The 23969-nt window shown below is 34.4% G+C and overlaps 2 protein-coding genes across 4 annotated transcripts in view; one reads left to right on the top strand and one right to left on the bottom strand.

Moving 5' to 3' along the window:
- Window positions 1–725: 725 nt before the first annotated feature.
- Window positions 726–3759, bottom strand: LOC141402498 (uncharacterized). Its single transcript, XM_073983963.1, has 2 exons — window positions 3598–3759; window positions 726–3526 (listed from the first exon to the last, which is right to left on the bottom strand). Exons 1-2 carry the CDS (start codon window positions 3622–3624, stop codon window positions 2045–2047), a joined length of 1509 nt encoding a protein of 502 aa, XP_073840064.1. The 5' UTR covers window positions 3625–3759; the 3' UTR covers window positions 726–2044.
- A 7980-nt stretch (window positions 3760–11739) lies between these two features.
- The window catches only part of LOC141402496 (palmitoyltransferase app-like), a 490233-nt gene continuing 478003 nt past the window's right edge, over window positions 11740–23969 (top strand). For 2 of the 3 annotated variants that reach the window (XM_073983962.1, XM_073983960.1), the window contains exon 1: window positions 11740–12485. The gene's annotated coding sequence lies outside the window, so the exon portion shown is untranslated. The remainder of the gene's footprint in view (window positions 12486–23969) is intronic. The other variant, XM_073983961.1, reaches the window with a different exon arrangement.

Below are 23969 nucleotides of genomic sequence, written 5' to 3'. Positions count from 1 at the left end.
TATAAATATTTTCCACTATGAGTAGGCAATAAACCGAGTAGCTATGAAATAATTGGAGTAGCTACGATGTAATGAAGAACTTTCTAAAAAAAAAAAAAAAAAAAAAAAAAAACGGAAGAGCAAACCGTAATTAAAGTAATTAGATCTCCAATTTCTAGCTTTAACAACTTTTTTCCCTGCACGAAAATTGATTGTCATTTACATACATACCACATCATATATCTGTTGATTATTATAAACATTAAATTTTTTATATTGTATTATTAATTTGTATTCAATTTACAAGTTGCTTTAACATTGGAGTAGCTATGATGTAATGAAGAATTTTTTCTAGCTTTAACCAGTTTTTATCACTGCGCGAAAACTTATTATCATTTGCATACCACATCATACATCTCTTAATGATCATTTCATAATTTAACTAATAACTTATACGATATACTTATTATCAATCTGTTGCTTTAAAATTGGAGTAGCTATGACGTAATGAAGAATTTAAAAAAAAAATTAAAGAATATAATTGTAACCAAAATAATTAGATCTCCAATTTCTAGGTTTAAGATGAATTATATATATGAAATTGTTTTTAGAGTAGCTATGATATCTAGGTGGATTCTTTGTAATTATATAAATTGGCCTCAAAATTGGCTTCAATTGCAAAGCAAATAAATAAATAAATAAAGTAAACGATAATCTAGTTACACAATAAATAAAATACATTTTGCTGCTGTTTGGATACACTTAAAATTTTATTACTATTATTTTCTCGAATACGTGGTTTCAGTGTATAACAAAAAATTATATCGAATACACCTAATACGATTTTATACACAGGAATACTATCTGAGGACGAATTAAGTACATTTAGAGAATAAATGAAAATGAGTGTTCTCATCATATTGAGATCTTTCTTGCAATACTGTGTGAAAGTTATCTACGAAATATAAAAATCTATTAATGATTGAAAACGTTCTTGTTTGTTTGTGCTAGTAGTATAAGTTGTTGTTCAATGATATTGTGATGGGATGAGACAAGTGTCTCATCTACGTGTAACATTTAATGAGATTTGTTTACACTTGAAATGAATCTGACGATAATTAGGTACAATATAAAAAGCACGTCATAAATAATTACAATAAAATATATACGTACATATACAAAAAGTAAAAAACTTGGTGAAGACAGTCTTAAAAAGTGTAAAAACATTAATTAAAAATACAGCTATTTTGAAAGCACAGATATACGTATAAATGTGTTAAACAGAATATTAAAAAATGTTTGTTGTTATAAAATAGAAATAGATTATTTAAAATTGTATAAGCGATTCAATGCACAGATTCAACAATTTATGCAATTTTTCAAGCTTAATAGAATCTATAATTGTTATTAAAAGTTTCCAAATGAAAATGTATATTTAATGTATTTGTTTAACCGCATTTCCTGCTACAAATATCAAATATAAACATTACTATGCTAATACGTTAAAGGACCCAAAATATTAGAGATATTTACTTGATCCCGTAAAAATAATTTCCAAACTCTTGAGAAATTTTAGTCGCTGTAGTCTCTTTTTGGGATTGAAGAAAAACTTGTTATTAAAGAAAGAGTTGTATGTATATATGTACAAACCTTACAAATATTGGGTTTTATTTGGAATGCCTCTGTGAATACTTTTTGGTCACTAATTACAATGAAAGTAATCTATATATGTAATATCTTAACCTTATGAACCTGGCTAGTTAAGACCCAGTCAACTACGAATTACATAACTCGAAAATATAAACACAAAAACTTTTCAGGATGTTGCCAGTCTATTAAGGCCAAAGAGCGACAATTTCTGTGTGGTAGGTTAGTGCCAAAGTAAAGCACTAGCCGAAGAAATGTTTGTTTACCGAGACTACAACGACAAACGAAGATTAAGTCTAAAATTCTTATAATTTTAAAAATGTTACCAATATCGAAAATTCAAAACTTTTGAACAGTGGTTAGCAAACAAACAGTAATATTCCTTAATTCGAGTGTTTTTCGCTTAGATTAAAATTGTTTATGTATCTTGAGATTCGTTGTGAATTTTTGAATGTTCCAATATATCGGTATTTTGCATTGGTTCTAAATCAGTCTCTGAAATAATCTCAGCTAGCCATTGTTCTATTTGCACCGGATGAAATGATTCTTCGTCACAACTACTATTTGCCTCTAATATGATTTTGAGATTTTCAAAATTTTTCAATACAAATCGTCGGCTGTTGCCATTTTGGTTGTCTCCCGTGTAATCACTGTAGGTTGTTGCACTTGGCTGAGAGGTAGTGGAATCTGCAGCATTTAGCTGACGATTGTTTTGTGTTGTAGAGGAACATTTTGTTCGGGTCTTTTGTTGTTGATTTATGGATCGTTTAATTTCATTTAAAAGACGATTATAGAAATCGCATGTGACTTCATTCGGTGACGATGAATCGGCAGCGGCATAATCTGTCGTCCCAGTTGCCAGTGGCTTGTTTTCCAGGGAATTTGCTTGAGTTTTATGAGCTTTTTTTGGTTTATGCTTTTTGGAGTGAGAACGTGAACTGTTATTACTCGAATAGTTGGATAGACTATTGGGAGTGGTGGTCTGACTGGTTGAGGTGGGTGAAGTGCATTCCTCTGTGTTGGAACTCGATGAAACCACTGATGACTCAACTAACGTCTTTGATGAATGATTGTCCTTAACATTGGATGTAGATGAATGCGGCTCTTCATCTTCTTCGCCATCTCCTTCTTGTCCCCCGGCCCGGGCATATTTAACAGGAATTTGGGCTTGAATATTTTCCTCTGTTGAACAATTAATGGTCAATGAGGCAATATTCCTTAAATTTATAGTACCATTACAGTTGTTGATTGTGATTTTTGGTTTGAAACGTTTCTGCTTTGTGTCCTGTTGTGTCTGAGAATATTTATTATTATTACCGACAGAATATTGCTCAGAATTGGCCTCCAAACTCGAGACAACATCAGCAATTGATGATTCTACTTCATCATCTAATTCTTCGAGATTCAAAGGTGGCACAGGAATTTCTCGTTTTGTCTTTGCCTGCTTTATCAACTCTTTGGCTTCTTTCAGTGTTATGTTGATAATACTATCATTGACCATTTTGGCATTACGCTCCATCAGTGTTTTGTGATGTGAAAAGTCAACAACAATACTTTCATCTGCCTCCTGATAGCCTTCCACCACACTTTGATTCAATCCTTTGAACATGGTCTCATGGTCATCAGATGGTTTAATGTAATCTTCATTTTGGTTTTGCAGAGTCAAGTTAAGATTTGTAAGTTGAAAGCGCCCAAAGTTTCTTAATGCTGCCAGCAGCTCTTTTTCATTATCAGCCAAGAACTCAATGCTAGGAGTTATTTTGTCATCAACATCGTCCTGTCGTTGCAATTGTTGTTTGCTAGTCGTGTTGATAACATCAAGTTGCCTGAGCAACAACTTTTCTCGCATCATTACAGCAGATTTGAGCTCAGAAAATTTGTCGATGACATTTTGTTTTATCTATAAAAATGAAGAAAGACGATTTAATGTTTCCACAGATAAATGTATACCGTCATGTAATTTTGTATTACCTCATTTATCAAATCCTGGTTAGCCATAATTTATTTAATTTCCCAAACTAAACAAATTCCAATTCCTTATCTAAATTTTTCCTTGATATCGCTCTGTTCTTTCTGTTCTTTGTCGTATTTTTTTCTCTCTAGGCAACAACATTGGCTCATTGTTAGTGCTGTAAAAAATATTGGTAATCAAGTACATACTTGAAATGAATTGGTAACAGATTCAATTTATGGGTACTTATAGTTAGTCCCGGTTCACACTAGAGTGAATTTCATTAAAACGTTTCATGAAATTAGGCGTTCTTAGTTCGAATTCCTCACTACGCCATTTTCATGATTTTACTCTACTATGGAACTCGATCTAGAAAAGTATAATTTCATGAATTTTTTCAATGATATCCACGTCCACACTAGAGTAATTTCAGTAAACCAAAATTCACACATTCAAAGTTAATGAGAATGACAATTGAGATTGTGGGCGAAGGAGTAGAGGGGAATAAAAGGGGTTACAAACATACCTGTACTCGCAAATTCTGTTTTGTGTATTTATTCTTTGCAACATTTTTTTGCATTTTCTTTAATTTTATTATCTATAAACGTATACATACTCCCTTGTTTTCAATTTAATTTTCACAAAGGATATCGCCTTAAGGCCTGCGTACATAAGCTGCTTCGCCTGGTTGCCTTGCTTTCTTGCTTAATTTTTGGCATAATAAAAATAAAGGAATAAATTAGGCCGAGAAAATTTCGAACTGGGTTGCCCTTTTCTTTTTTATTCTTTTATCAGAAGTAAGCAAGGTAAGCAGGCAAGGCTGTTTATGTACGCAGGCCTTTAGTCCCGGTCCACACTAGAGTGAATTTCATTTAAAAATTTGAATAATTATGCGTTTTTAGATCGAATTCCCCAAAAAAGCAATTTCATGATTTTTCTCTACTATGGAAATCGATCTAGAAACGCATAATTGCATTAATTGTTTTCAATGAAATTACTCTAGTGTGGACCGGGACTTAGTATTGCCTTTGAATGGCCAAACGAAAATATGAGCTTTGTTCCAGAACTAAAAAGTTTTTACAATTTTTACGACTTTTACACATTTTACCAGAAAATTCGTTCACGTACACAAAAAATTTGTAAAATGTTCATTTCACTTTAAACAAAAATGGCGCTGAATGACGCTGCCTTTAAAAACTTTTTACTCGACAAATTTGAGCGTGTAAAAAGTAATAACATGGATGCCGGAGTCTGATTGGTTGGTACGCCGACAAGACATTTGTTCCAGTTTTGTTGACGTTTTTATTTCATTTTTGCGTTTCGGCATGGTTTTATAAGAAAGGTTAGCTAAAGCTTTGTCAATTTATTTTTTTTATTTCGACTGTTCCTAAAACGTCAAATCTGTGTATGTGTGTGTGCTGTTTGAATAATGTGCCAAACAATTTTAAAAACAATCGAATTCAACGATTTTTAAATTTGTTTTTTGAACATTTGTATGGAAGAAATTCGTCAGCTTAGCATTGAAACAAACATTTTATCATATCCACAACTCAATTATGTGGAGAAATGCTCAAAAATTGTATTGTAAACAAACCCACTTGCTGCTTTTGTGTTTACTAATATTGACGTTTAAAGCTGGGTACACATTGTCAGTTTTAAATGTCAGCTTTGTTGTTGCTTGCTAGTGTGGCCGTTCATTTTTGTCATTCTTCATGCAACCACAAAATATTTTGTGGTTGCTGGACGGTTTGACAGTTATCGATAATTGCGAAATATCGACATTCAAAACTGACAATGTGTACTACACTTTAAGGGGTGTTTACACTATCTATGAATGTCATATGAGATGTCAAATTTGCTACCTGTAAATGTTGTGCACATAGTGTGACCACTATGAAAATTTTCATCTATCAAAATCATGTGACAACTCATATGTGTATTTTTCATTTAGGGAGCGCTCTATTCGGCCATGTATTTTCGTATGCAGTTGAGAAATTAATTGTTAGAAGAAAACAATTTTACCAAAAAATGAAGGAAGTAGTTAAAGAAAACGAAAATGTGAGTGCGATTAAAATTTTTAACAATATAAATTGTGTTACTGGCGTGATATATATTTTGTGGTCATATGAAATTGTATGCTAGTGTGAACTCAAAAACTAAAAGTGGTATGGACTTTGACAAACATAAAGGATGTCGAATGGATAAACGAAGTGACAGGGCATATGACATTGATAGATAGTGTAAACACCCCTTTAGGAATTCAGGAAAAACAAGGGTTCTATAGATTGTTTTCATTTAAATCTACCTCTTTACTTATACCATGGCGTTTCGGAACTTTTTGAAAAAACTTTTGTGTGACAGCAATTTTTCTCTCTTACGAGTTTTACTATTAAAAAGTACGGGAACAAAGCTATGGCTGATTTCCGTATCGTCAGTGGCTTTACAAATGTCTGAAAATCTGCGAAGTATTACGTGTTTCATAACGTCAAAGATACCCATTTCTAACGCAGGTAAAAAGCAAATATGTATCACTTTTATTTCTGATACATTTAAGGCCTCGACTCATAAGAAGCATGGCATTCTTGCTGAAGTCATATCTGATAAAAGACTAAAGACCAAGTTCGACCTAATAAAAAGATTTTAGAATCACATTTGAATTAGGTCGAACTTGGTCTTTAGTCATTTACCAGATATGACTTAAGCAAGAATGCCAGGCTTCTTATGTGTCGAGGCCTTAAATGTACAAACACAATGAAATACGTCACTTTTTTCACGCTCAGTTTCGCGTAAAAGATCTTTTACATGAAACTGAGCGTGAAAAAAGCGGCGTATTTCATTCTGTTCAAACCTTATAGCTGGGTACACATTGTCAGTTTTAAATGACAGCTTTGCTTGCTAGTGTGGCCGTTCATTTTTGTCATTCATCATGCAACCACAAAATATTTTGTGGTTGCTGGACGGTAGGACAGTTATCGATAATTGCAAAAAATCGTCATTCAAAACTGACAATGTGTACTGTACTTAAGAGTCATTTTACAAAGCCGAATGAGCTTTGCGGGGATACCAAATTCAGACATGGCTTGGAATACCTTTACGTAGCGGGCTGTCGAGGCCGCTTTATAATCGATAAAAAGGTGGTAGGTGTCGATCTGCATCTCTCTCTTCTCCAGGATTTGTCGCAGAGTAAATATCTGGTCGATGGTGGACTTGTCAGGTCTATAGCCGCATTGGTAAGGTCCAATTATTTCGTTGACCATGGGCTTTAGTCGTTCGCACAATATCCCTGACACTATCTTGTGGGCGATAGGGAGAAGACTTATGCCCCTATAGTTGGAGCACAAAATCTTATCTCCTTTCTTATGGACGGGACACAGGATGTTCAGGTTCCAATCGTCGAGTACGCGTTCTTCCTGCCAGATGGAGCTAACTAGCTGATGCATACACCTTATCAGCGTGTCGCCTCCGGTTTTAAACAGCTCGGCTCGTAGGCCATCGGTTCCTGCTGCCTTATTATTCTTCAGCCTGTTTATTGCTATCTTTACCTCATCTTGGCAGGGTGGTATACATTCAATCCAATCAATATACATTATCCTTAGCACACTATCTGTATCAGTTACCAAATTACCTTGCTGGTCTCTACAGGAGGATGTGCCAGTGGCAAAACCATCAGTTTGATGTTTCACTTTTTGGTAGATTTTTCGAACTTTATTCTGTCTCCTGTACATCTCGATTTCTTCACGCTCCTGCTTTTCCATCTCTCCCTTTTTCCTGTGGAAAAGACGTTTCTCCTCTCTCCTTTTCTCTCGATACATCTCTCGTGCGCTACGCGTTGCTACTGAATGTAAAGTAGACCTATATGCCGCATTTTTCTATTCGGTAGCAGCACGACACTCCATGGATTCCTTGGTGGAGATCTCTGGTATCCATGTTTTGCCATTGTCCTGATATGTTATCGGGACGAGGAGTGCTTTGATTAAGCAATTGCAGCTTACCGATGTCAAACTTCCGTGTGGGGTCTGTTCGCACTTTGTTTGTTTCATGGTTCAATTACACTATGCAACACTGAAAATGCAAACAACTTCTAGTGTGCATTTTTTGAAAGTACATATTTAGACTACAAACCCCTAGTAGGGTTTTGTCCTGTCAGATCCATTTCGGATTTTATGGTCTCATCTAAACCGGGCTAAAACTACATTTTTTTGCATTTATCAGGCCTTTACCTCAGAAACGAATGGGAATTTGGCCTTGCTGTCTTTAGCAATATTGTAGCCCTAAATTAGTAGAACTTAAGGGGTGAGTACATAACCAGTTCGAAATTTGGTCGGCCATCTTTATTCTTTTATTTTTATTATGTCAGAAATGATGCAGCAAAGCAAGGCAGCATATGTACGCAGGCCTTAATCTTTTGAACAGGCCATATAAGAAAAACTCCATCTAGGACGTCAAAATCTAGAAAATGTTGCATAATTCCTGAAAATCAGGTCAGTATCGGGAGTTGATTGTGACCTGGGAGTTGAACCAAGTGACCTCTTGCAAAAATCTTCCAAATAAAGTTCCCAACAATTCATCAGAACATTCTGAAACTTTAAAATGCGTACTTCATGTTGTTCCAGCGGTATTTTGCATCACACACCAACAGTTTATTCTCGCAATTCCGATTTCACTACATTATTGACATTTTTATTAAATCTTCGTAGAAAAATGTAGTAAAAATTAGTAGATTCTTGCAAATATGTGAGTAATATTGGCCGGAACTACATTCTCAAAAAAAATCAACAAGATCTTGCAATTTACCCCGAAACAAAATGCATTTTTTTAATTCAATTTATTCAAAAAAGTATTAATTACAAATATAATATATATAATATAAATGAGTGGACACAGAGCATATTGAGTGTAAGGGAGACCCCCTACAAAAAACAAACACATTACAAATTCTCTGTCTATTCATTCATTAGTCTATGCTTTCACCGTGCGAAAAGTCAATTCAATTTCCGAATATTTCTCTTCTCACAACAAAATGCTCTTAAATTGAAATAGAACTCGGCGCGCGCACATAACGCACCTGTTCAACAAAAGGGTAGCAACTCAAAATTTTGTTTTGTTCAGTAGAGACAAAACACTGTTGATACACAAATAATGACACTGAAGACATGAAAGCCCTCGTCACGTACGTTGTGCGCCGCGTTACAACAACCACATGAAAACTTCAAGAACAAACTTGGCATCACTTACATTTTTTTCATGTGGTTGTTGTTTTTAACGCGTGACGCAACGCACAACGTACCGTATGTGCCAGAAGAGTGACATAAAGGTATTTTTGACGAAGCTGTCGACAAAATAATATGAGAATTTTGCAGTTGGTGGAGTTGATCAGTATTTCCCGTTTTTAACAAAAAGTGAAAATTTCAAAATTTTGAGTTACTACCCTTCTGTTGAACAGGTGCTATATGTTATTTCTACTCAAACAAAATGTTGCCAACTTCTCTCAGTGAAAACGCAGCCATAACCATAGACAAATAAATTTATAGACGAAGAAATACTCAATGTTGCCGCTGTCAAGATACTCAAATCCGAAAACTCAAAAAAGTTCGAAGACGTTTTTTGCGGAAAATGACAATATTTTCTTGGATATTTTTATCTGAGAATATAGTTCCCGTCAAAAACTAACCCCATGTAGCTTTTTGCCAGAACAAAATATTTGTTAACTTGTGTTTTTTTGGCATTTTATTTTGAGTTTCTTTTTCAGCATACTCAATTCGAACATACTTGGTGAGAGCATTCCGTCGTCTATGTTTTCATTATTCTATGCTACCTTCATAGAATGCTACCATCGGAATGCTCTCACCGAGTTTGTTCGAATTGAGTGTGCAGAAAAAGCAACTCAAAATAAAATGCTAAAAAATACAAGTTAATAAATAATTTGTTCTGGCAAAAGGCTACATGGGGTTAGTTTTTGATGGGAACAATATCTTCAGATAAAAATATCCAAGAAAATATTGTCATTTTCCCCAAAAAAACGTCTTCGAACTTTTTTGAGTTTTCGGATTTGAGTAACTTGACGGCGCAAAATTGAGTATTCCTTCGTCTATGTTTTCATTAGTCTATGCCATGACCATAGACTAATAAATATACAGAGGACGGATCACTCAATTTTTTCGCGGTCAAGTCACTCAAACCCGAAAACTCAAAAAAGTTCGAAGACGATTTTTGGGGAAATAACGAAATATTTGTTAAGTTGTATTTTTTGGCATTTTATATTGAGCTTATTATTTACCAATCTCAATTCAAACATTTTTTTTTATTTCCTTGGCAACATTTATTTAACAATTATAAAACACATTCATATGTACATTTGAACATTGCATGTATAATTTTTTGTTAAAAATATGCCGTTCCTACACGGAACATAGGGCGGAATAAGTGAAACACAAATAAGCAGTCCCGGACAATCAGCGGGTGGTAACACTGACAAGACGAGTAGATGCCGTCTTACATTAGCATCTCCAATAACCCACGTAACGTCTGTTCTCCATCTTAGGAGCGGTTACGAGCGAACGTCGGTCTTGAAGCAAGCGGTCCGCTATATAAATGTGATTGATAAGGTGAGACTGGACGCCTGAAGATTACGAAATCACCAGTACGTATCCCACTGACGTAAATGGGGTTGCTCAGGGTTGGTAGCCCGGTCGTAAAACCAACTTACCCAAGAAATTCAAACATACTCGGTGAGAAAGTTCCGACGTCTATGTTTTCATTAGTCTATGCCATGACTACGTGAAATAATAAAAAAGTTGAAATGAAACACACTCAAACATTCTTGCGTTTTTTGTCTTTTACATTATTGGCATTACTGCACAACTCATTGCGTTTTTACCATGTTGTTTCCACTCAAGTTTATTGTTGATTGTGAGAGATAAACAGCTGATTCTCAATCACTGAACATAAGTTCAAAAATTGGAAGTGTTGTATTCATGTACCGGTTACTAAACTCACAAACAAAAGTAATCTTCTATTTCGGCGTTCAACAAGCGAGCGAGCCGTTACCAGACAGTTTGTCTTCAAATACAACTCTAATTTACTAACACATATATATATTTGTCGTTTGTCTCTCAGCTGTCCAGCATTTTTTCACAGACAGTAGAGAAGACAAATTTTTGGCATTTTTGTAAAAATAAGTGAGATAATAATTGAAATATCTTGAAAACAAAAGAACATGAACAACAACAAGACATGTGAACGGAAAACAAAAAGAAATAGACGATTTTCATTCAAAATTTTAGAACTGTTTTTGCAGTTGTCCGGACGCCTACGTCACACAGGCAAATTGTGGGATTTTGACAATCAATACATGAATTCAACTGTCCTGTCATTTGTAAACGCAGGGTTATGAACAGTCGTTAACATTGTCAGTGTTGGCACGAAATCGGTGGGAGAGTGAGAGTAAATAAAATTGATGAGTGGGGGAGGAGTTATAACCCGGTTACACTTAAGCGGATTAACCCAGTGGGTTTGGGCTTCAAATGTATTCCATAGCGCAAACGTCAAATAAATCCTCATAAAGTGGGTTAACCCGGCAAAAAACTTTAATGTAACCGTACTATTAATCAGTTAAACCGTAGACATCGGTGGCAAAATCCAAAACACAACGGGCATCAAACAAAACTTCTGCGAAAAAGCATATTTATATTATACATTTATTTTATATTACAAAATTTGTAAAGTTTGCAAATTGGTCAAACACTATTAAATAATTGTTCAAATAATCAGACATTTTTTAGTCTGTTCCTTTACTTTTGAAAGTGGTAAAACCGGCAAAAGTACTATAAGGCCATGTTTATATTATAGCCTTTTGCAGGGTTAACCTTCTTAATGAGGATTTATTTGACATATACGTAAAGGAGTTGACATTTGAAACCCAGTGGGTTTGTTAAATCCGGTTATATATAAACGTACTATAAGTTGTAAATTGCACTCATATGAATTGTATGGTGTCTGAAGTAAAGGAACGCTTTTCGAGTAAAAAGTGGTAAAACTTGAAGATTCTTACACGTAAAGGAACAGAGCTTTTATTTCGTTTGAAATTTTTTAACCGTTTGTGTGTTCGCACATATCACTTCAATTGAACTAGTTCGTTCATGAACTGTACAACTCTAATATTTGATTCGGTTCGTTCCGAGTACATGGTTACTTTCATTTCAACAGCCTGAAGAGACTCAGCTTTGATTCGGTGGGAGAGTGAGAGTAAAAAAATTAAAGTTGGAGGTTTGTCGCAAACAGTCAGTTTAGTTAGTCAGTTATTGAAAATTGTGGAAAATTGGCCGAAGCACGGCGCTGGCAAAAGAAAAATAAAACACTGATAGCGGATGATGAATCGTGAATCAAAGCTATAACTTAATCGAATTGATTTAAAACAGAAAAAGAAAGAAAACAAAGAAAAAACATACTGTGCAAAGGAATTTTTGCCCTAAAAAATTAACCTCATTTCATTCAAAGCGAAGTTTGAAGCTTTTTCTATGTGTGTTTTCCATAAAATTGTGTAAAAAAGTCCATTCAAAACGAACGACATTGGTGTGTTTGTTAACTTGTCCCAAATCAATTGCAAGTGTATAGTAGTAGTGCAACAAAATTCTTTTCGAAATAATAAACGCGTGAATTTCGATTTGTTCTCAGTCGCAGTGAACGTCGACGTACGTTTGACGTCGTATCTTGTTGTTTAACGTACAACAACAAAATCAAATAATAAATAAGCAAAAAAAGCAAGCAACTAAAAGAAGAGAAGAAACCGTAAAAACGAAACGAGTCATCATATTATAAAATTTTAAGTTGTTTTTGTGTTTTATTTTTCATAATAGAAGCCACAGCCAAAGCGAAAGAAACAAACAAGTAAACTTTAAGAAGAAAAAAGGTAATAATCAAAATGTAGCAAAAAACTTAAAGACAACCGACGACCGCATGGAAAAGTTCATGATAGTGTTGACGAAATTGAATGAATGAAGAATTAATCTTTAATATTTAGCTTTAAAAGTACAAAGAAATTTAAACATTTTTTCTAGTTTTGTTGTCAGAAAATTCTTTTCTTTATTGCTCCAAATTAAAGGCGAACAAGAAAAAAAGAACTTTATAGTATAGTGTTGTTGTTGTTAAATTTTTATTGTGTTGCTTTAGTGGGGACAGAGGAGGTATTCATGTTTAATTGTTGTTGTTGTTGGCGTTTTCAAAGTTTCCTCTTCTACAATTATTTGTTTGTGTGTTTTGCATTGTCATGCCGCTTGCTTGCATGACCGTTGACGTCGTTATGGTTGTTGTTTTTACACATGTTTTTGTTGTTGTTGTTTTTTGTATTTTCAACGTGAGTGAGTGTGTTGTTGTTGTTGACTTTATGTCATTTTGGTGCATTTAGTAAAGCTTGGAGAGTTTGTGTGTCGGCTGTAATGGGAAAAGATATGGGAAAAACAAACTGCAGCAACAACATCGCCTCCACAACCACAAATAGCGGAAAAGCAGTTTGCAGCAGCACAGTAAAATATAAGAAGTACAAAACATCGGCAGTGGCAACAACAGCAACAACAACAAAATAAAAAAAGTGCAAAGTGTCATTCACGCGACACAAAGAGGCCTACCAAAAGAGAGAAACCAGAAATACATGGGAACAGAGAACCAAAAAGAGAGTGTGAGGCATCATTAAAAAACAACAGAGGCATTGTAAAAAAGATAAAAATCATAACAGGTCAGTAATAAACTGAAAAAAAAAACGAACAACCGACCCATAAGCTATTCACTCCTTAATGCATTTTATGGATGACGACGACTAACAGAAAACTAAATTAATAATAATATTAATAATAAGGGAATGAAATTAATGAAAGTTGAAGAATGTGTGAGTGTAGTACGACGATTTATTCTTTTGCTTTGTATTTTCGTATGTTGCTCTTATATTTTGCTTTTTTCTGGCTATTTTCGAATTTCGATGACAGAACATCCCATCTTTCAGCTGGCTGATTTAAATTCTCCTGAAAATAATGCAACCTGAGCCAGTAAAAATCGTTTGCATGTCCATTGTAACTGACCCATCGACCGGTTATTCTCATTATTCAGTGTTTCTTATTATTCAGTGTTTGAAATTATTTTGTGTCATAATGTGCAGACGACGTTTTATTTCATGAAAAAATATCAACATTTTGGACCATTAAAATGAATATTCTTTGAATTTGGCATAAAATAATACTACTTTTGAAAAAATAAAATAATTTAAAAAAATATGGTTGCGTTTTGCCCATTTGGCATAAGACGAGTTTACCCATTAAGCTCAGATCGGTATGCAATTTTTTCCAGGTAGATCTCGTCACCCTGTGTGGATATGGGGTACATAAAACTTGACAGATTTAGAATAATGCATAATGCGGGAGCTTTAGATAAACTGTCTTTTAAAAGAATCCCTTAATTATAAAGTAGCCTTCGACAGTCCGCTATGTTAAAAGGTATTCCAAGCCATGTCTGACTTTGGTATCCCCGCAAAGCTCATTTGGCTTTGTAAAATGACTCTAACTGACACAAGATCTTCAGTTAAAATAGGAAAGAACCTCTCTGAAGAGTTTTGTACCAAAAAAGGTTTCAGCCAAGGAGACAGCCTTTCGTGTGATCTTTTCAACATCCTGCTTGAAAAGGTTATACGAGAGGCTAACGTTAAAAGAAGTGGCACAATCTACACCAATAGCCACATGTTACTGGCTTATGCTGATGATATAGACATCATGGGACGATAAGTAAAAGAGGAAACCGATACCTTTATGAAAGTCCAAGGAGAATCCACCAAGTTGATGGTGTCGACGCGCAATGCGTCCATTGAGCTCGGACCAACTTTTGAAGTTGGTTCCTATAATGTTGAGGTAGTAAAAGACCGCCGTAACACAACAAACGACATCATCCGTGAAATAAAAAGAAGAAATGTTTTGGCCAACAGATGCTACTTTGGCTTAAGTAAGCACTTTAAAAACAAAGCTTTAACTCGTCAAACAAAAATAACGCTTTACAAAACACTGATACTATCCGTGCTGATGTATGGTTCCGAAGCCTGTGTACTTGCGCAAGCAGATAAGGCTGTGCTTGGCGTGTTTGAGAGAAAAATTCTTCGAAAGATCTACGGACCAATCTGCGTTAACGGTGAATATCGACGTCGCACAGTGTTGCCGCTTCCTTGTAAACGTGGACAAAAATAGAAGGAGTTGACCTAGGTCGATGAATTTTTATACAAGTACTTATGCGGGCATAGGAATGCAAAATTCTCGTTTTGGTCCATATCGGTTCAAATTTGGATATATCCCCCATATATATGTTTCTCCGATTCTGCTATAACTCAGCTAATTTTAATTGTACCGCCTTCAAATTTTATATGCGATATTTGCTTGGGGCTCTGATCAGTTTCACCGATTTTGATAAAAATCGGATCAGATTTCGATAGAGCCCCCACATATATATATTTCGCCGATTTTGCTATAACTCAGCCAATTTTATTTGAACCGCCTTCAAATTTAATATGCGATATTTGCTTGGGCCTCTGATCAGTTTTACCGATTTTGTTAAAAATCGCTTCATATTTGGATATATAACACGAAGCAGTCAAATCAAGTGAATTTATCCACTGCACAGAGGGGAAATTTGTGTTAAAAGTTGATCAAAAGCCCTAGAAAGGTCATTTATAGTCCGATTGATATAAAATTTTGCACAAAGCATATCTTCGGTACAAGGATTAATCCTATAGAAAATAATGAAAATCGGTCCAGATTTGGATGCAGCTTCCATATATATTCGCATCTGATATGAGATAAAAATGCACCAAAATCACTGAAATTTGACACATGCAACCTGATATAGCCTAAAAAAACATTGAGCCAATTTTCAAACAAATCGGTACAGATGTATATGTAGTCCCATATACATATATTTCATTCCAAATTTTATTTTTTGAAACTAACTTAATTTAAATTTTTCTCAATTCACATGAGAAAAGCCGTGAATGTTTCTGAATAATGCAAACATATTTGAAAGGTGTTGGATTAGTCTGATAAATAAGAGCCCCGGATATAAGGCGGAACAAAAAAGTGTGAGTAAACCTTGCAATTCCATATAAAAATATTTCATATTTTAGTTGAGAAAAATTAGATTTTTTCGGAATGGCGCAAAAATGCGCAATTTTTTATGATTGAATCTGATATTAGAGACTCAAGCGCAGAAAACATTAGAAGAAACTATGGTCGGGAAACGACGGGGAAATAGACTTTTTCACTATTGAAATTGTAGTAATCTTAAAAATTATCATAAAAATTTTTCATAAAGAGGATGTGTATCACCATTATTAAAGAGCAAAGATGTAAAATCAATCTGAAAATTTTAAATGCTAATCTTGTTCGGAGACTGTACAAAAACAATAAATCTTGAAAAATATAAATTTTCGCGAAAATAATGTCATTTTAATGTTCACCTAATTTCTTAGTTTTCGAAAATTTACTTTTTGTTTTCAGTATGGCTGAGTTCAATCGACTGCTGCATTGGATTGGTTAATCTTACAAAGTCGAGGATGGTTATAGCAAATGTAGAAAAGAGTCTGGTTGCCGTTTATCAACATATTTTTCATAAAAAACGATTTTCATATTTAGAGTTTTGAGCAACTTTAGGCCTATGTTTCCCCTCTGTGCACTGAGGCAAAACATGGATTCTTGCTCCTTTCGTACAAATTGTTTATGATGATATGGTTGTGGCTCCGAGAATCGGATTTTATAGGATGTAAACTTTGCATTTTTTAATTCGAAAGGGATGTCTGTTTCATGTACCAAATCGTCGAAACTGCAATTTGCTGCAATTTTTAGATGCACTCCATGAAAGAAGCGAAATTCGTGAGTTTTGTATAACACGTTACTGTTTCAATCAACATAACGGTACTTTATGTATACACATTATATGTAAATTGTTTTTTCATAAATTGCAAGACTATCGACCACTCTTTAATTCCCTATTCAAAAGTTGTGCAATATGTCAATAACTTCTTTAAAAAACTTCCATGAGCATGGGTTTCTTTTTTAAATACATTTTAGTAAATGTCACATACGAAAAATGTTTTATGTTTAACGAGCTATAACTTTATAGTAACACCAAATATAGACAACATCTTTGAGGTTTGTCCTATTTGAAGTGTTCTCAATAAAATAAAACCATAAAATTATAAAAAAGTCAAGAACACATTTTTCGATTTTTGTCCACTGAGGCAACACTGTGCGTCGCATGAACCACGAGCTGTATCAGCTATACAACAACATCAGGCCATATAATAAGGCCATATAATAAGAATGAGCGATGATGAACCCGCTAAAAAGGGTTAATATGATCACAAATGATATAATAAAATGTATGTCATATCGTACCTTCAGAAGGCAACGGAAAACCACTGAAGTAATTATTTCCCTTGAAAATCGTACAATATGTAAAACGAAAATCAAAATACACGGCCCTCAGTCTCCGGCCAAACGAGGGTGCTAAGAATCCCCGGAGGTAAAAACAACAACAAGCTGAAGATTGGAACGTGGTATGTCAGAAGTTCGTACGAAGTTGGAAAATTAAACAATACCATTAATGAAATGAATAAGCTCCAAATTTATATACTTGGTGTCAGTGAAACATGGTGGATAGATAGAGGAGAGTTTAAATCCCAAAATGTTATGGTGTATCACTCAGGAAATATGGATGGAGTACACTGGAAAGGTGTAGCTATTATAGTCAGAAAAGACATAGCTAATAGTGTTGCTGGCTCGATAGCTATGTCAGATAGAGTAATGATGATAAAAATCACAGGAAAACCATTAAATTTAAACATAATTCAAGTTTATGCCCCCACATGTGATGGAAATACCGATGAAGTTGAAAACTTCTACAATGACATCAACGAACTGATAAAAATGACGAAATCACATGAAATAACGATTATTCAAGGTGACTTTAATGCCAAAATTGGAAGCGAGAAGGTATATGGAATAACAGGAAAATATGGCTTGGGAGAAAGAAATGATAGAGGAGATAGGCTAATAGAGTTCTGTCAAGAAAATAATCTGACTATTACCAACGCACTTTTTCGATTACATCCCCGAAGGCTTTACACATGGAAATCGCCACAAGATAATAGAGGAATCATAGTACAGAACCAAATCGATTTTAAAATCATCAATAGACGGTTTAGATCCTCTGTGACGAAATGCTCAGCCTATCCAGGAGCGGACGTACCCTCACATCACAACCTTTTGATGATGAATATGCGAATAAAATTGGCAGTAATCCGAAAAAAAGAAAACTTCCCGTAAATTGAACACAGAGAACCTCAACAATCCAACAACAAAAAATGAAATCAAGCACCTCCTAAACCATAAACTTGAAGTTATTGATGTGAACGATATGGATAGTATATGGCATAACGTCAAAGAGACAATTTGCAATGTAGCAAACAACTCCCTAGGAAACAGTACAAGAAAAAATCAAGAGGAATGGATGACAGATGAAATCATAAAACTTCGAGAAGAACGAAGCAAGTATAAAAACGTAGATTACGAAAAATATTGGGAAATTAATAAGGAAATCCGCGCTGCGACACGGGCTGCAAAAAATGTATTACTTAATCAAAAATGCCGAGAAATTGAACACCTCCAATACATGCATGACGACTTCAACCTACATAAAAAGTTGAAAGAAACGGCAGGAATTTACAGAAAAATAGCTCCAGCAATTCTCGTAGATGAAAATAACCAGCCGATCTTCGAAGCAACTGAAAAAAAGGATTTATGGAAAAGATATATTAAACAAATGTTCACAGATGAAAATCGATCAGAAAATATAACCGACTTGAATGCTGACGTCACTGGAACCCCTATTACGAGATCTGAGGTGGAACAAGCTGTAACGTCTCTAAAACATACATGATCACATTAGGCACGGCGGTGCCGATGATCTTCGGCAATTTACACGCACACGACCCGAATGCACAGAAAGAGCTTACAAAAGAGAGCAAATGTTTTGATTTGTTATTGTTTTGTAGCTTGCGTGAATACATAGTTGCCAATATATTAAATACATTCACATTTTCTCTGTTCTCTTCTTGGTCATGTCTGCTCTAAAAGACAAGAAAGCAACAGGGCCAGACGAAATCCCCTCAGAAATACTGATATTAATACATGTAAATAATATACTATTGATAGTGGAACTATTTAATCACATATATAATACAGGCCAATATCCATATGATTGGCTAATCTCAACCTTTATTGCAATACCGAAAAAATCAAATGCAAAAACGTGTTGCGACTACAGACTTATTAGCTTGATGTGCCACATTCTAAAATTGTTTCTTGAAATTATCCATAAACGGATATATGCCAAATGTGAAGCTGCTATGGGAAACTCTAAATTTGGGTTCAAAGAGGCTATGGGTACCCGAGAAGCCCTTCTCTTCATTCAAGTACTTGTTCAGAAATGTAGAGATATGCAAAAGGACGTTTTTATATGTTTCATTGACTAGAGTGCAATTTTTGTGGGTGAAAGAAGGCTAAGATTGGAAACAGACATTTATATGTAAAAACATTCGAAAATTGTATATTTGAATTCATGTTATGCCTTGTTCAGACTGACGGTGTTTCGCTCTCTATTCGTTGTTCGACCCCAAATTACGATGTAATTACTTCATTTCCCATACAAAATAATGAGAACGAACAACGATTTGTGTAGATTGTTCAATTTAAATTACTCTCAGAACGACGATAAAATATGTCCCATCTCTAACAAATGAGAGAATTTATCGAAATAAATTAATTATGACAAAAAAAATACAAAATTTATTAAAAACCCAAACATTTTTAGAAAAACTTCAAAATATGAATGAAAAGTAAACGGTTTAATGACTAGTATATACTCAAATCATAGCAAATTGTGTATTCTCTTTCATTGCATTTGCATTTCTTGTCCATCGTTTCAATCGCGTTCAAATTTAGAAACAAAAATCAAATGCCTGCCGGAAAGTCTGTATACCAAAAAGTTATTTTGGAAAGGTCTCTCTCTCTCGTTAATTTTTAAAATAGAAAAATTTGAAAATATACTGAAAACACGAAAATCGTGAGAAATAATAGAAAACATGAATGAAACTAATATAATTTAATATTAAATAGATATCCGAAAGATGGACAAATATTTTTTCAGTTCATATCAATTAACTTTACTCTTCTTATGGCTGAAACTTTCCTTCAAATCAGTAAACAAAAACTATGAAAATATGAATCATGTTGCTATGAATTGTGTACCATGTCGTATGAACGGGTTAATTCGTGTACGTAATTATGAGAACGAACGACGTTATTCAAATGCCTGTATGAACATGGCATTAGTTATTTAATTCTAAACTTTTTCAATAGTTCGACATGGTTGGCAAACCTATTTTTCCTACTTTCAAATAAACGGGCATTTTTGAAAAAAAACAAGTAAAAAATATTAAGCCGACAGAGATATACCCTCAGCGAATGTTTTTAAGGTATTTTTGTAATTTTGTGGCCCTGTTGGACATTTGAGCTTGTCTACAAAATTGTGGATTAGGTTTAAAGTGCAAAAGTGTTGCGGAGGAAGTACTTTAAGGAATGGACTGACTTATATCATGGAAGTGGATCTTCTTTTCTATAGATATCGCGCCCACTAGTCATTTCAGGAAGCGTGGACTTGTCCGCGGAAAACATAATATCGCTTTAGGCAGGAGCACAACGAACAGTATAGGTATACATTTCCAAAGGATCATTGAACAGACCCTAAACCGCACTTATACGCAAATGTTGAATTTTTGTGAGTGAGGTACCCTAAGGAGAAGATCGATATCGGTAATTTTAGAAGTTAAACTAAATTTAGGCAAAATATTAGGAGATCGAAAGTTTGGACCAACTTGGGTGCCCCGTTCAAGGGAAATATTGGGGGGAAGTACCGGCAGTTCTACACCAGTATTGTATTGACCGGTGTATGTAAGGAGTATGGACCTGCCCCTGAAAAAAACTTTTACCGTCGTAATTGAGGCAGCGAATGCAAAATGCTTTAACAAAACTCAAAGCGATTTGAGGGAACATGTCTTAAAGTGAACTTATCCGAAATTTTGGACAAAATGTGCAGGCCAAAAAACTATTTTTCATGACTTTTTTTCAGAGAAACTACCAATATTTTTAGGTTGATATTTTTTGTACCTAAAAGAGCACAACTTGAACTACTTCTGGAATTTTTGTTGTTGAAAAACATTGCTTACTTTACCTGCAAAACCCTTTTTTTATAAAAGCGTTTTGCGGTGCTAACGATAGCTCGAAAACGGATGGGCCGATCTTCGTATATTTTTGTGGGCGTTTTAAGAACTTAATAATATTGTCTTTTCGCGGAACGAAATTTTAAAAAATCGATTAAAAAAAATTGTGAGCTGTCAAAGTAAAAATTCTAATTTTAACGAAAAAATTGACAGTTTTTTGTCCAATATTAGGGTAAAAAAATTTAAAATAAATCTGTCTCTCTTAAAGACAAGCTTTTTATGTATATATTAAGCTCACCAAACCATGTGAAGATCGGTCGATTCGTGAGCTATCGGTGGCACCGGCTTTAAAAATGCTATTTCGAGAAACACGCGTTTAAAGTTTCCACGCTACATACAAATCACACTAAATTGTTCACTTCCAATGCTCATATCTCAGACAATTTTACTCCGATCGTGTTGAAATTTCTTGCGACGTACTCTAAACTACCTTACTTCAATTTTTCGATTTTTTGAAAGTGACAAGTAGAGATAACCCCTTCAAGTGAACTTATCCGAAATTTTATGTGGGAGGTACTCGAAGGAGTGGTCAAATATAATGCATATTTTTCCGAACATTTTTGAAGTTTTGTGGGAGAGGTACCTGAAGGAGTGGATCGATATGACTTATATTCGAACTTAAACTAAGTTTGGACAAAATATTGCAAGAATAATTATGGCCCACAAACGTTCGCATCATGAACTTTTTTACTTTTGAAGTTTGAGTTATCCTAAAAATTATTATAAAACAAGTAAAAAAGCATTAAGTTCGGCCGGGCCGAACTTTTCATACCCTCCACCATAAAATATTCTGAACTAAAATGGAATAATTACTTTTCATTCCTGTCCCCAACTTTAAGTGGGTACGTTAAAATGTCAGATAATGTTTATGTACATTTATGCTTCATTCGGGAGGCCCTTTTTTATGGTGCCTATATCTAACTATGTATGTTGACAATTTTTGGTGGGCTAGAAATTGGGAGGTACTGTTATATAGGGGTAATAATAAAACATGGGCCTATGTTGACAGTTTTTGATGGGAGCCTTTAATGTCAAATAACTCCTAATTCGGTTAAAAAATTTAGCTAGAATCTTCAAAATATCGAAAATCGGTACATAACGTGGGAACTTCAAATGTCGTTAACAGCTAGTTCGGAGGTATCTGGGCTATACGAAAATATGAAATGAACCGTTATATGGGGGCTATACCAAAACGTGGACCTATGTCCACAAGTTTTGTCATATAAGTTTATTGACATTTAAGAACTTTAAATGTCAAATTATAGCTACATCGGTCTGAAAATGTAGCTACAAACGTCAAAACACCGCAAATCGGGGGTACCGTTATATGGGGGCTATACCAAAACGTGGACCTATGTCCACAAGTTTTGTTATATGAGTTTATTTATTAAGAACCCTAAGTGTCAAAATATAGCTAAATCGGTCTGAAAATGTAGCTAAAACTGTCAAAATACCGTAAATCGGGGGTACCGTTATATGGGGGCTATACCGGAACGTGGACCTATGTCCACAACTTTTGTTATATAAGTTTATTGACATTTAAGAACCCTAAATGTCAAATTATAGCTACATCGGTCTGAAAATGTAGCTAAAAACGTCAAAATACCGCAAATCGGTGGGTACCGTTATATGGGGGCTATTCCAAAACGTGGACCTATGTCCACAACTTTTGTTAAATAAGTTTATTGACACTTAAGAACCCTAAGTGTCAAAATATAGCTAAATCGGTCTGAAAATGTAGCTAAAACTGTCAAAATACCGTAAATCGGGGGGTACCGTTATATGGGGGCTATACCAAAACGTGGACCTATGTCCACAACTTTTGTTATATAAGTTTATTGACACTTAAGAATCCTAAATGTCAAGTTATAGCTAAATCGGTCTGAAAATGTAGCTAAAAACGTCAAAATACCGCAAATCGGGTGTACCGTTATATGGGGGCTATACCAAAACGTGGACCTACAGATGTGGCCAAAATAATAAGTACAAACATAAGTATGCATATTTTTCGTTCAATTCAGAAATTGTATTCACTGTAAGACAATATTCAGTTTAAATTTAAGTTTTGCAACATAAATGACACTTAAAAAATAAATTTTGCGTAGATCTTCAAGATAAACAAACTTCTAAATGCGATATTAAGAAAAAAGTCATAAAAATTGATGGACAAAATAATAAGTACATTTTGGAAATCATTAATATTAATCATTAATAATATTAATTAATATTAGTATATTCAGTTGTTTTAGGATAGATTGTAATTTAGGATGTTTATATTATAAATATTTGTTGCTTCCACCTTTATTTTGACCTACTTTTTGTATTCTTTTTGGCATATTGCTTAGAAGTTTGCTGTAATTTTCAAAAGTTATTTAATACCAAACTTTTTGAATAAAATTCCAAATTTGCTGTTTATTTCGGAACGATTGTGTACCAATGCGCTATTTTAAGTGTCCGCAAAGGTTTACTATTGCATTCATATCCGATTACTGCATAGGCGAGTCAAGTTACTTCATTATATTGTCCTGGAACCCATCCTTGACATATAGGGATGCATTTTTTGGACCGTAGTTCTGTTGAAAAATCCATATAAAAAACAAATTTTCTTCTGTTAGTAGCAACAATGTGTTGACCAATATGTTTTTGTATTGGAAATGGGTCCCAACATCTGTAATGTGATATATTGGATAAAGACCATACCAGGAAAAAATAATCAGTCTCACACCATTAGGTGGCTACCTCCGTGTTTAATTGGTTTTTTGTAACTATTGTATGAAATTCCTCTCCCTTGAGATTGAAATTCATCTTGCCGTAATTGTTACCGAATAAACTTATTTTATTCATATTTATTTCAATGCTCTAGAGAAAATTTCGCCAATTTTGTCCATGTAAGTTTTTCCCGACCGACCCATATCATTGTTAGCTAAGGAAGACCTCGTCAACAAAATTTTTTTCCGAAACATTTGAACGCCTTTTGTTAATTATCGAGCTATTCGGGTGAATATAACATTACCTATGCCAAAAGTACTT

The sequence above is a fragment of the Musca autumnalis genome, unplaced genomic scaffold, assembly GCF_047663935.1.
Source record: "Musca autumnalis isolate F117 unplaced genomic scaffold, ASM4766393v1 scaffold_4, whole genome shotgun sequence".
Lineage (NCBI taxonomy): Eukaryota > Metazoa > Arthropoda > Insecta > Diptera > Muscidae > Musca > Musca autumnalis.
This window is presented reverse-complemented; position numbering and strand designations above follow the sequence as displayed.